The sequence below is a fragment of the Oxyura jamaicensis genome, chromosome 8, assembly GCF_011077185.1.
Source record: "Oxyura jamaicensis isolate SHBP4307 breed ruddy duck chromosome 8, BPBGC_Ojam_1.0, whole genome shotgun sequence".
Taxonomy (NCBI): Eukaryota; Metazoa; Chordata; class Aves; order Anseriformes; family Anatidae; genus Oxyura; species Oxyura jamaicensis.
The window spans coordinates 23081098-23092853 of NC_048900.1; the positions used below are offsets into that span (position 1 = coordinate 23081098).

Genomic DNA, 11756 nt, shown 5'->3' on the forward strand with positions numbered 1-11756 from the left:
TTGTGTTCACCTGCTCCTTATCACAGGAGCGGTGTTGGCCGCAGCTGCACACAAATCTTCAATGCACCAGGTAGCCCTATAAATATTTTATAAGTACATGATTAATGTCATCAGCTCACCAGTGTTTTAGTGTTTCTGCACATGGCTGTGACAACCACTTCTTGTTTTTCTGCTTTGTTTTTGTTTGTTTCTTTGAAAAAGAGGAATTGCTGTCACTGCCTATTAAGACATAGCCAAACGCTGCCCGGGGGCTGAAAACAGCAGCATTGCCCCCAGCAGCTCCAGCCCCAAAAGAGAGGCAAGGCCACCAGCCGGGGACCTTTGGGGACCTGCAAATAACTCGCAGCAGTCCCGCTGTGCCCTCTCGGCCCGCGGCAGGGGATTGCTCCACAGCGCGTCTTCCTTCCTGCCGCCCGCCCCGGCCTCCCGCCCTGTCGGGACGGGTAAATTGTTTTGCAAGGGCTTTGCTGGCCACAGTTGGCTTTTGGTGGCTGGGCATGGGCTGCCTTGTAATGCATGGAGCTGAAATACCGGTGGGTGAGAGCAAGGAGAGGGGAGAGCGAGTGGAGGCTGCTTTGTAAAACTTTATTTAGAAATATTCTCGATATATTCATTATATATATATATTTATATATACAGACACATTACAACAAATGTGTTTTCTAAATAGCACATCCACAGTGGGTTGAGAATCAGGGTACCAGGTCTGGTCACTTCGTTTCTGCAGAAAAAATGCAGAAACCCAAGGGGAGGGCGGCAGAGAGAGGGACGGGGCTGGAAGAAAAATCGTGGTAAGGAGAGAATTCAATCACACGGCACGACATTGACCCAAACTGCCGTCTCAAACAGAAACGTGGCGATGTTCCACACACCAAGACATGAAGCAGGCAGGAGGGGAGGTGGGTGGAGGAAATGTACCATTCAAATCACAATTAAAGTACGACTGTACATACCCCAGGAGGACTACGGCGCGCCCTGCTACGAGGCTGGAGGCAGGCGTGTGTGCGGGTGGGTGTGCATGCGGGTGTCGAGGAGGTTGTACCATTTTGTCAACTGTTCAGCTACCGAAAAGGGGGGGAAAAATAAAATAAAATTGTGGGGAATGAGGAATTTCAGACTGTCGGTGATTTTTCTTGCAATAGATCAAGAAAAAGTAAGACCCGGGGTTATTTCAAAGGCTGAAGAACTGCTTGACCCGTGTGACAGCATCCCTCTCCCTTCCCAGGCGGCCAATGCTGGTGGCAGTGTCCCAGGGGACCCTTACCAGCCCCTGGGCCCCCTGCCTATCCCCGCTGCCCTCCTCTCCTGCCCCAGTACCAGGGACACCAGGAACCGCTCAGCATCACCCCAGCACCCCCTGGCATGGGTGATCTGGATCCCCGAGGGCATTTTCCTCCTTTTCCCCAACATATGAGGTGGGAAGCTGCCAGTTTCTGAGGATCTGGGGCTATGCTGGAAACCCCTCTTTGAGCTTGGAGCCCTTGGTGGGGAACACATCCCACCTAACGCGCTCACCCCGCGCTGGGAAAAGTCAGCCTGATGTTTATTATTTACAAAGAGACCCTAAAAAAAGCAGGGATAGAAACAACCAGTCTACGACGTGAGCGTGCTGGCAGGCACACGCACAAATCCCACGTTCCCTTGTACCTCAGCACCTCTGAGAAGGAATTAATGTGATGGAAAACATCCCTGCTCAAAGGGCTGTTTCCCTTACAGAGGATGTATGTGTTTGTTTTACGGTAACAGCAATTTCTGGGCCTTGGAGCACAGGGAGAGATTGGGCTGAGACGGGGGCACCCCACAGCACCGGTGCCTGGCCTCTGCTTCCCAAACACCCACCCGGGGCAGGGATCAGAGGATCGGGTCCATCACGACCCTCAGTTCTGCAGCCACCTAAGCTCTTGGGATGTAGCCTAACCCCAATGGTGTTGATAGCACTCACCCTATGCAAGGAAATTCGGGGAGGTTGCGGCCTCCTAACAGCCTCATCCAGGCAAGGGCCCCCTAATGCCTCCTTGCGCCCAGCCTGTGGGCACGGGCACACGACCATCACTTTCACACAACAAAACCAAAAAATTCAAAGCATACCATACCACCAAAACCCTTTTACAACCCTATGTACATGCACGCTGCTGGTGCATCATTGATTCCCTTGGCTTTTTTCAATTCAAAAAAGTCCCTGGTTCAATGGGATGTTTTCTCTCCTTACCAATCCTGAATTCATCTTCCTCGAGAGGAGCTCTGTCCTACAAAAAGAGCCGGGAAAACTCAAGGAGACCACCTGGGGACCTCGCCTGCTGTGTTACCAGCACAGGGATCAGGGTGCGGAGGGCGGAGGAGAGCAGAGAACACCTATGTACCTTTTGTTCAGTGGATACTGTGTGACGGCATTAAACAGAAGTAATCCCACGTCATAAATACAACACCCCAAACAATCCAGAGTTGGGCAGAAGGGAAAGGAAGAGGAAAAAAATAAAAAGAAGAAGAGGAGAAAAATAAAAAGTCTCAATCCTTTTAATAGTTCTTTTGCTGAGGGCATTTTTCACCTCTTTATAAAGGTACAGTCAAAGCTCTCAGACAAGAGGCCCCCATGGCCCTGGCTCCGAGAAGCCGCACGCGCTCCTGGGGAAAGGCGGCAGTGCCTGCAGCTCCCTACGGCCTCCAGAGCCATGTCCGTGGCCTCGGCTGGAGTGAAAGAGGAGTTCGGTGTCTCCTGTCCCAGCTGGGTGACTGCTTAAGTGGCCATCAAGCGGTCTGAAAAACCCTCAAAGTGTCGGAGAGGCGCTGGCCACGTCGCCCTCCCCTCCTCAGAGTCACGCCGTGAGCGATATGTACAACGAAGATGACTTCAATGCTTTGCTTCTTCGTACGGTCCCGTACCTAAACGCCGAGCGTCCGTCCCGTTGGGTCTTGCTCTCGGCCAACACGCTGCCCACCCCGTCCTGGGCCGGGAGGACGGGGAGCCTGAGCCCCGGGGCAGAGTGTCCCAAATCCCACCCGCCCGGGTCTCGCCTCCCCCTTCGCGCTCAGGGAGCGCCGTGGGGGTCATCACCGCTGCGCATTGCCTTCTACGGGGAGGATGGCGTGGTGCAGGCCCCGTGCGTGCTTCGAGTCCAGCGCCTCGTGCTCTTCCGTGAAGCTGTCCGGGCTCGCCGCGCCATCTAAAGAACTTCCACAGCTGGAGTTAGGAGACAACATATCCTGCAGGAGGTCTTCCTGGACTATCCCCGAGTCTTTGTTCCCTTTGCCCCTTTGGTTTCCTTCTTCCTCCTGGTCGTTGAGCAGCTTGGCCAGGAAGTTGATGTATTTCATGGCCAGGCGCAGAATCTCGTTCTTGCTCAGCTTCTTGTCGGGTGGGTGAGTGGGGATGAGCTTGCGAAGCTCAGCGAAGGCTCCGTTCACGTTCTGCTGCCTCCACCTCTCCCGGCTGTTGGTAAAGATGCGGCGAACCACTTTCGTGTGAGGACCTGCAATTGCAACAGTGCAGAATTAGGGTTGACCCTTACCAAGTCATTAAATACTTCAGTGAGTAAGTTGTTGTTTCCCAAATTAACCAATTTATTTTAGTCACATTGGCAAGGCAGCAAGGTGGGAGTTTCCAGCTAACTGGAAGCTACCTGAAGAGGCACAATAGCCATAACTTTGTTTGGTCCAGTGGAAGGGAAAAGTTGAGTCGCATCTTCATAGATAACTTCTGAGATGCCTAAATTTAGCTCTCCAAGGAAAAAGGCTCAAGCTATGATGTGTGCAGAAAGACTGTGTATTTTTAGGGTATTTCAGCAACAAAAAAAGCCCTATTAAAAGGCTAAGTCACCAGATGGTTTTATTTTCCATCTCAAAAGTCTCTTAAGGACACACCAGTGGGACAGAGGGATCTGCAGGAGCAGAGGCTTTAACAGGATTAAGATCCAGAGATTTCTCTCCTGCCCCTGACGCCATCAGGACCCACCAGGACTGGCAGAGGCCACGGAGCTGCCACCAGCTGGTTCATGCGGTGGGGTGGCAGGATTCGACCCAATGTCACACAGGGTGAAAGCAGTGCCCTTGCTGCAAGGGTGATCGTGGATGGAGGACAAAGCAGTTTAGCAGCTGACCCGAGGACCACCTGCTATCTCTGCACTGCTGCACTGCAGGGCGAGGGCTCCCTATCAGACACTAAATGGAAAAGGGACCCTCGATTGCCAGGGGTGTCCGTTTGGCTCGGTTACACATGAATGCCAGTTAAATCCCTGTCATTTGACTGCCATATTCCTGAAATGACCTGTAACACAGGATGGATGCACAAAACCTCAGTTCTCCTTTCAGCTCATCGGGGTAATTCCTGCTGGCATGACCTAGGCATTGCCTCCATGCTATGGGAAACTCAAAGCAAAAATCAGCCCAACAGTGTGATGCTACAGGAGTAGCAACACTATAAATCAGGACTGCAGATCCTTGGGTCCACGTAAACCAGCGCATGTAAGGAGAAACTACCATAATCCATCTCCATCCTCACCTCCAGGGCACACTGACAGTGGAAGGACACAGCAACCTCTACAAACTACAGAAGAAAGACCATGGCAGAAGCCACTGTAGGAGTAGGAAGCTGACAGACAAAGAAAATCATCCCAAAGTATGAAGCAAAGGCTGGCAAACAACCCATCGATGGCCATGCCCTAAGGTCTCTGTCCTGTAGGCTCTTGAGATCCTTGCACAGCTGCTCCCCTGCAGTCAGGGGAAATGCTCCTAGCCATACGGTTTGCATGGGGACACTCATCCAAGGAGGTTAAAGCTGTCAGCTTCTCCAGTGTGCGAGCACCCAAAGGACTCCCTTCTCCTGGCTGCCTGCTCAGGAGGAGCAGGGAAGTCCCCACAGACAGCAGAGGCAGGCAGCAGGGAGAACCTCGTCTGCAGCCGCTAGGATCCCGGTCTCATGCCTCAGTAAAGCTAATTTTCCCTCTCATGCAGCATGTAAATGCCTTTCAAATGAATTAACATGCGAGAGCTCAGGGAAGGGAGAAGTCTCTTGCCCTCTATTCCCCAGGGTGATGGGGAAGGCAGTGGAGACCGAGGGGACCTCGACCACCTGCAGCACCCAGCTTTGATGGGGAAGGTGCTGCCATCTCCTATAGGGATGCAACAGTTCCTACACTACAATGCTCTACACAGACAAAACCAAGCAAACAGCCTTGGATCTAGAAGGAGATGCAGCTTAAAATCTTTTTAGGCACATAGAATATGAGAAAAAAATGTGGTAATGTTAATTTTCTAAAAATCTCAGTCTTCACAGGCATCAAACCTGCAGCTCATTCACTGAAAGCTGCCTGCTAAGAGGCTTCTGTTCATAAAATTTTGAAGTGAGGCAGAAGACCTGTTCATTTTCATCTGGGGGGCACTCAAAACAAGCTCGAGACTCTAACATGAATTCTGACACCACCACAATTTGTGATCCCACATCAAGGCCAGTAACTGAATTAAACATTTTTTTTTAAAAAGAGCCCAGGCTTTGGTCAAAGCGCGTCAAGCACTGCAGAAATTTAAAATGCCCCATAGCTGTAATAAAATGGAAGAGATTCATTTCTCATGAAGGAGCTCGCCTCATAATTAATCCAAGCAGTTGGCTGAGAATTTCTGCCTGGATTTTGTTCCAATTGATCGATCGATGCTTTTTTAATTGCAATTACAAATCTGAGAAAAACTAGCAGAAAGATGAGCTTCTAAAGCTATGGAATATTCTTGCAGATAGGGTTTTTGTTTGTTTGTTTGTTTTACATTTATGCCTTTGCGTAGATCTGTTTTGTACAAGTGGCACGGTCACTGCACGCTGTCCCCATTCCCCACATGCTCAGCACCAAAACCTCCTCACTGCAAATCCACGAGCCAGAATCTGCAGGATCGGGCCCAAACCATAGACCTGCGATACCTGGCGAGCACAGAGCCAACAACTCAGTTACAGCCAAACATCTCTGCGGTCCTTAACACCTAATTTAACAACGGCACCGAAGGGCGAAGCAGGCACCAGGATTTGAGGGACCTCACCGCAAGCACTCAGCCTCTGCCCAAACCCCGACAAAACGAGGTTGTGGTGGGGGGCTGAGCCGCCTGGGGACACGGCCCCTGCGCTGGCACCGACGGGCTGAACGTGCCGGACGGACAGAAGAGGGAGGAAAGCGGGAAGGGGACAGAAGCAGCGACGAACGCAGGTAACGCAGCGAGCCCATCATTCTGCACCGTGTTATTTCAGAGCGATGTGGATTGTATGTCAGATTTGGGATTGGGAAAAAGGGGACAGGGAGCTGGAGGGAAGGACAGGGAGTTGTCTGGCTGCTGACAAGCAGCATTTACGTTTGCTAGAGAGAAAGCAGCCCGCAGGCAGGTGGACGTGTCAGCCTTGCACGCTCAGCCCGTTCGTGCAAGCATCCTTGTGTGCGTGCATCCTCCTGCTCCGCGCGGGCTGCTGCAAGCCCCTCTGGCTGCCCAGCCCAGGTGGCCGGATCCTGCCCTGCCTTTCCCCTGCCTCCTTCCCCCCAGCACAAAGGGGATCCCCGCTCCTTGGGACCACCCAGGGCCGGGCAGGGGACCGCAGCAGGCTGTGGCACGGTGCCGGCAGCTACGGGGCCAAGCTGCGGGACAAATGCGGTGCTGACCCCGCACCCCTTACCCCTCTGCTCCCCGGCAATTTGGGGGCAGCTCGGACCTTGCTGAGCTCTGCCTTTTGAAGGCTGGTGTCTGACAGGCTTTGCAAGCAGAGCCCGGCACTGCGATGGCCTGATGCAGCCCCGCACTCCAACAAAGACAAGCGCAGCGGCTCCCTTCGGACTGAGTCTCAAAGCGAGCTGCGGGGCAGGGGGATAATTAACCAGGGTAATTAACCACAGGCTGGACCTTTTTGCTGAATGAAACCCCCACGGCACCCGCTGCTGCCGGCTCGCCAGCCCCGGGCTCTGTGCAGAGCCTTACGCGGGGCAGGGGGCACCCTGCAGGGGTCCCCCCCGCCCCGTTTCCAGCCGCTGCCCCCCAGCCAGGAGCGGCCCCCCTGGTGCTCACCGTCGGTGATCTCCATCTCGTAGGGCGAGGGCCTCCTCTTCACCCGGTTGCCGCCGTACATGGAGAAGGAGTCCGGCTCGCCGAAAAACCCGCTGCAAACGAGAAGCAGAGGAGGCGCTGGAGAAACCAGCAGCTCGCTGTCCCCGGGGGATGCCCGAAGCTCACGAAGCCCAGCCCGGGGCGTGAGGAGCGAGGAGGGGGCTGCACGGAGCCGCACGGCCCCGGGACACGCAGCCGGGCAGGGGCGTCGCTGGTCAGAGCCCCCCAGCAGCCGGGGCCGTACGCCCCGTCGGGGCGCACCCGCGTGTCGCCGGGTGGCGGGCAGAAAGGGGGCTTCCCTCCGGCTCCACAGCCCTGAGACAAGTCTCCGTGCCCCGCATTTATCCCCGGGGGGCACCCCAGTTCTTGAAAGCAGAAGCAGAACCCTTTCCTCCCCCCGCAAAACCGCCCGAATATCTGCTCTGCCTGCGGTATTTCTGCCGTGGATTTTTTTTGTTTGTTTTCTAGGAACGACAGTTTTTCGTTCAGATTCCCCCCCCCCTTTTCTTGCGAAGTTACCAGCAGGCAAACCCGCGATGACTAAGCCGAGCTCCCCCCTTCCCTCCCTCCATCCCTCCCCAGCCCCGCATCCCTGGTGGGACGCCCCCAGAGGGGAAATTGGGGTGCAAGGGGGGGAGGGGGGGTGGGCACGGACCTGCCGATGGCTCCCAGCGGCTGCCCCAGGTTGTAGAGCATGGCCCTGCCGGGGGGCTGCAGCGGGAGCGCGGGGGGGCTCAGCTGCACCATGCGGGCTTCGCAGGCGGCTTCGGCGGCTCGGCACGGCTCGGAGCCCGGCGCTCTCTGCATCGCCTCCCCCGCCGCCTCCCGGCTTTTTATGTCCAGGGAGCCCCCCCGGCGCACCAGCTCGATGACGGGCACAGCGGCGGCGGCAGGGGGCCCGGGGGAGGGCCGGCCCGCCTCCTTGGCCGCCCCGTTGAGCAGCAGCTGGGGCTCCGGCGGCGCCTCCATGCCCCCCCGGCTGCCGTCGGGCTCGGTCGTGGGCTCCGCTTCCGAGTCGTGCCGCCGGGGGGGGCGGGCATCGCGGGGGTCACTGGGGGGCGGCGGGGCGGGCGGCCTGTCCATCGTCCTGCGGGGAGAGGCGGCGGTGAGAGCGGCCCCGGGGGGGTAATAGGAAAATGGGGGGAGACTTGGGGAAAAAGGAGGGGCAAGGGGAAAGGGGGAGCTCAAAGGGAAAAGGGAGGGAGGCAAGGGAAAAAGGAGGGTCAAGGGAAAAAAGGAGGAGGGCAAGGGGAAAGGAGACGCACAAGGGGAAAGGGGGGAGGACAGGGGAAAAAGGGGGGGAAGGGAAAAAGGCGGGGGTCCCCCAATCCCGCCCCGACGGCGCGCAAGGATGCTGCGCTCTGACGTCACGGAGCGCCCCAGCCCCAAGCAGCGATGCATGGCTCTGACGTCACGGAGCGCCCCGGCCCCGCACACACCCCAGGACCCTCTGTTTGCCCCCCCAAAAAACATAATCGGGGGTGTTGTGTCCCCCCCCCCCGCCTCGCAGATCCGCGCCGTGCCGCGCAGAGGAGCCCCGCCCGGGGCCCGGGGCGGGGGGGGGCGCAGGGCTGGGGAGCTGCGCGGCCAAACCGGGCGGTGGGAGTCTCGGCCCCCCCATTTTGGGGGGATTCCTGCCTTTTGGGGGGGATTTCTGCCGGCAGGCTCTGCCCCTACGGCCGGACGCACCGCGGCCCGGCCTGTGCGGCGGCATCTCCTTATTTATTTTATTTTTTTTTTCCCGTCTCTCTTTATTTTTTTAAATAATCGTTAATTTTGAAGACGGAAACAAAGCTGGCGTGGCGATTTGGGGGGGAGCGGGTTAAGGGCAGGCAGCACGGAGCGAATCCCCCCCGGCCGGGGAGGCAGGAAGGAGGAAGGGGCCAGGCGCCCTGCGAGGCGCTGCCTTCCCCCCCCGGCATTGTCTGCTGCCGCCCCTCCAACGACTCCTATCGCGACAGGGCACCCCAAGCCGAGGGCGGGGAGCCATATCGCGACCGGTTCCGCGCTGCTCCCCCCCATACACCCTCCTCGTTGTGTTTTTCTCCCCATAAATAACGGGTTTCGCCGAGCTGCGGCACCGCTCGTCCCGTCCCCGACCTCCCTGCTGCTTGGGCGTTGGGCATTATTTTTTTTTCGCTTCTTTTGAGCTGATACAACCCCAACTGAGGGAGAAAACCTCAATATTTTTCTCCTTCATATCTCTCCATCTAATAAATAAATAAATAGCCCAAAGCACGAGCTTTCTGCCTTCCCTCCAGCCCCCTCCCCGCCAGCCCCCTCGAAAGAAAATCTAATTGCCTATTCCGATATTGTACGGGAAGAGATTACTCACATGTGTCATATTTAAGTAGGGACACCGCAAGTCTCTCCTGTTTCAACAAAAGCGCTCTCGGTGTCAGGCTGAATTTACTCCTCCCACCTCAAGGTACTTACGACTTTACAGAGAGGAAGGACACCCGCATCGGGATAAAACTGCTAAATCCTGGGAGGAAGAGAAAGGAGGGAGGGGGGACAAAAAGAGGAGAGGGTGGATCTCGTGGGGTCAGGGGAGCGGCGGAGCCCGGCGGGGAGAGGGGTGCAGGGAGCGGACGGCACCCCCGGGCGGGCACCCGCACCCGGCGGGGAGAAATAAGGAATAAAAATAAGAAATATATATATATGTATATAAACGGAGGAAAAATAAGTACGATATTTAGAATGGATTGGGTGGGTTTTTGGACAAGTTGAGAGCCCGGTTTCCCCAGAAGGAAATCCCAAACGGGGCCGGGGGTGGTTTTATGTCGGTGGGCTCGCAAGGAGCGGCGGGTGGCAGGTGCCGGGGGACGGGGACCGGGACGGGGACAGGGACCGGGATAAGGACCGGGAGCGGCCGCGCTCCCCACCCGGCCCGGCCCCGCTCCCCGCTGCGGATCAACAGGAAGGCGAGCGCCGTTCCCCCCCCGCCCCGGCACCGGGATGGCGAGCAGGGAGCTTTTCCTTTCGTTAACCAACGAAATAAAGCAAGCCCGGCGGCCTCTCCCCCCGTTTTCGTTAAAAACGAAATTTAAAAAAATGCAATAAATAAATAACAAATAAAAAAAATAATAATAAAGTCCAGTGGTTTGCGTTCGTTTGGGTGGAATTGCATCGAGAAAATGGAGCCGAGCGGGGGGGTGGGGGGGCATTAATTCCCCGCCCGCCCGTTTCTGCTCTTCAACTCCTTTTGTTTTCCAGCCGCGGATCGGCAGGAAATTTCCAGTCCCGCAACGCACCTCACCCTCTACCCTTTTTGGGGAGAATCACCCCAAAATGGAGGGGGAAAAGGGAACGGGGAGGTGGTGGGGGGAAAAGGCCCCATCCGTCGGCCGGCCCCCCCCGGAGAGGCCGGGGACAGCGAGCCCGGGGGGTGCGGAGCCCCCGCTCCCTGCTGCGGCAGCCGGGGGGGGCGTGGGGGGCTTGCACCCCCAATTTCATAGGGAAGGCGTGCTGCTCTCCTCACCCACCCGCATCAAAGAAGAACAAAACGATAAAAAAAATACACACAACCGCGGAAAAGCCGAGCTTTTCTTTTTTTCTCCCCCTCCCTCTCGTCCCTGGCACGGTGCAGAAGCCCCACGCCCCCCCCAAAAATAAACCCCCCAAGACCCCCAACCCTTCCCAACCGGCCCCAGCCCTCTGTAGGGCCGGATCCCTCCCCACTCACCATTTGCTTTTCATTGGGAAAAGTGAGTGGAGCCATTTTGTGGCCTACGCGTCGCGGCTATATTTGTAGTAAGTGTTGGGTGGCTTCAGCTGGGTAGGCTCTAATTCCACATCACGTCCAGTTTCCTATTTAGTATGGAGAGCGGAACACTACTGCAATGTGGCCGAGAGAGATAAAACCCCAGCAGTGGCCCGCCTGCCCTGATAAGCTTCTAAACCCATTATTTATGAAATGATTCATTATTATTTGGCAATTTTATCGAAGGAAAGCGGAAAATTATTGCAGGGATATGCATAGGAATAACTCCGGAATGCATGCCTTCTAGCTTTTTATGTGTGTGTGCTTAGATGCTCTTAAAAAGACACTGGGAGAGAGAGAAAAAAAAAAAAAAAAAAAAAAAAAAAGGAGTAATAAAAAATTGCACTGTGCCTGCCCGCATCTGAATAGCAATTCTTTATTTTAGTCCTCTTGGAGGTTATTATGCCCCTGCATTTTTTTTTTTTTTTGATTAAATATGGAACACCTACTCCGTTCTTAATTAAATTTAATGAGCCAAAATAAATTGTTGGAGATGCTGAGAGAGAGGGAAGGGGTGTGGGCTGCTCTGGGACAAGAGGAGGTAAATAAAGCACGCGGAGAGGAGCTGTTTTGGAGAGCAGTGGCCCCGTCCCCACCTTCCCCCCCTCCGTGTCTTGGCTAAAATTGGGGCCGGCTCCTGCTCAGTGCTGGGGCGGAGGGGATGGGGAAGCCGGGGGGAGCTCGGCCTTGGGGAATTTGGGATGTGAGCGGCGGGGACTTGCAAAAAGCCCGGAGGAGAAAGGCCCGGGGACGGGGGAAAGGAGCCCCGGGGGTGCGCGGGGCTCAGCACCGGCAGCGCGCCCCGTCGGGGACGGGCGGCTCTCGATGCGCTGGGGGAGGCGGGCGGCGGAAAATCAACGAAATCGCTGAAAAAGGGGAACGGGGGGGCAGGGGACAGGGACGGAGGCGTAACGGGAAGGGCCCCGAT

General features: G+C 56.1%; 1 protein-coding gene across 3 annotated transcripts; it reads right to left on the reverse strand.

Moving 5' to 3' along the window:
• Positions 1 to 571: 571 nt before the first annotated feature.
• Positions 572 to 11017, reverse strand: TAL1 (TAL bHLH transcription factor 1, erythroid differentiation factor). Of its 3 annotated transcripts, none has more exons than XR_004752967.1 (5): positions 10751 to 11017; positions 7721 to 8152; positions 7027 to 7118; positions 2210 to 3467; positions 572 to 1061 (listed from the first exon to the last, which is right to left on the reverse strand). XR_004752967.1 is itself a non-coding variant. In XM_035333586.1 (5 exons), coding segments are annotated over exons 2-5 (945 nt in total). In that variant the 5' UTR covers positions 9403 to 9550; positions 10751 to 10995; the 3' UTR covers positions 572 to 3048. The 3 variants fall into 3 exon arrangements, 2 of the variants coding, with proteins under 2 accessions (XP_035189477.1, XP_035189476.1); XM_035333586.1 differs by adding an exon at positions 9401 to 9550 and having other exon boundaries at positions 572 to 3467; positions 10751 to 10995; XM_035333585.1 differs by having other exon boundaries at positions 572 to 3467.
• Between the last annotated feature and the right edge of the window lie 739 nt (positions 11018 to 11756).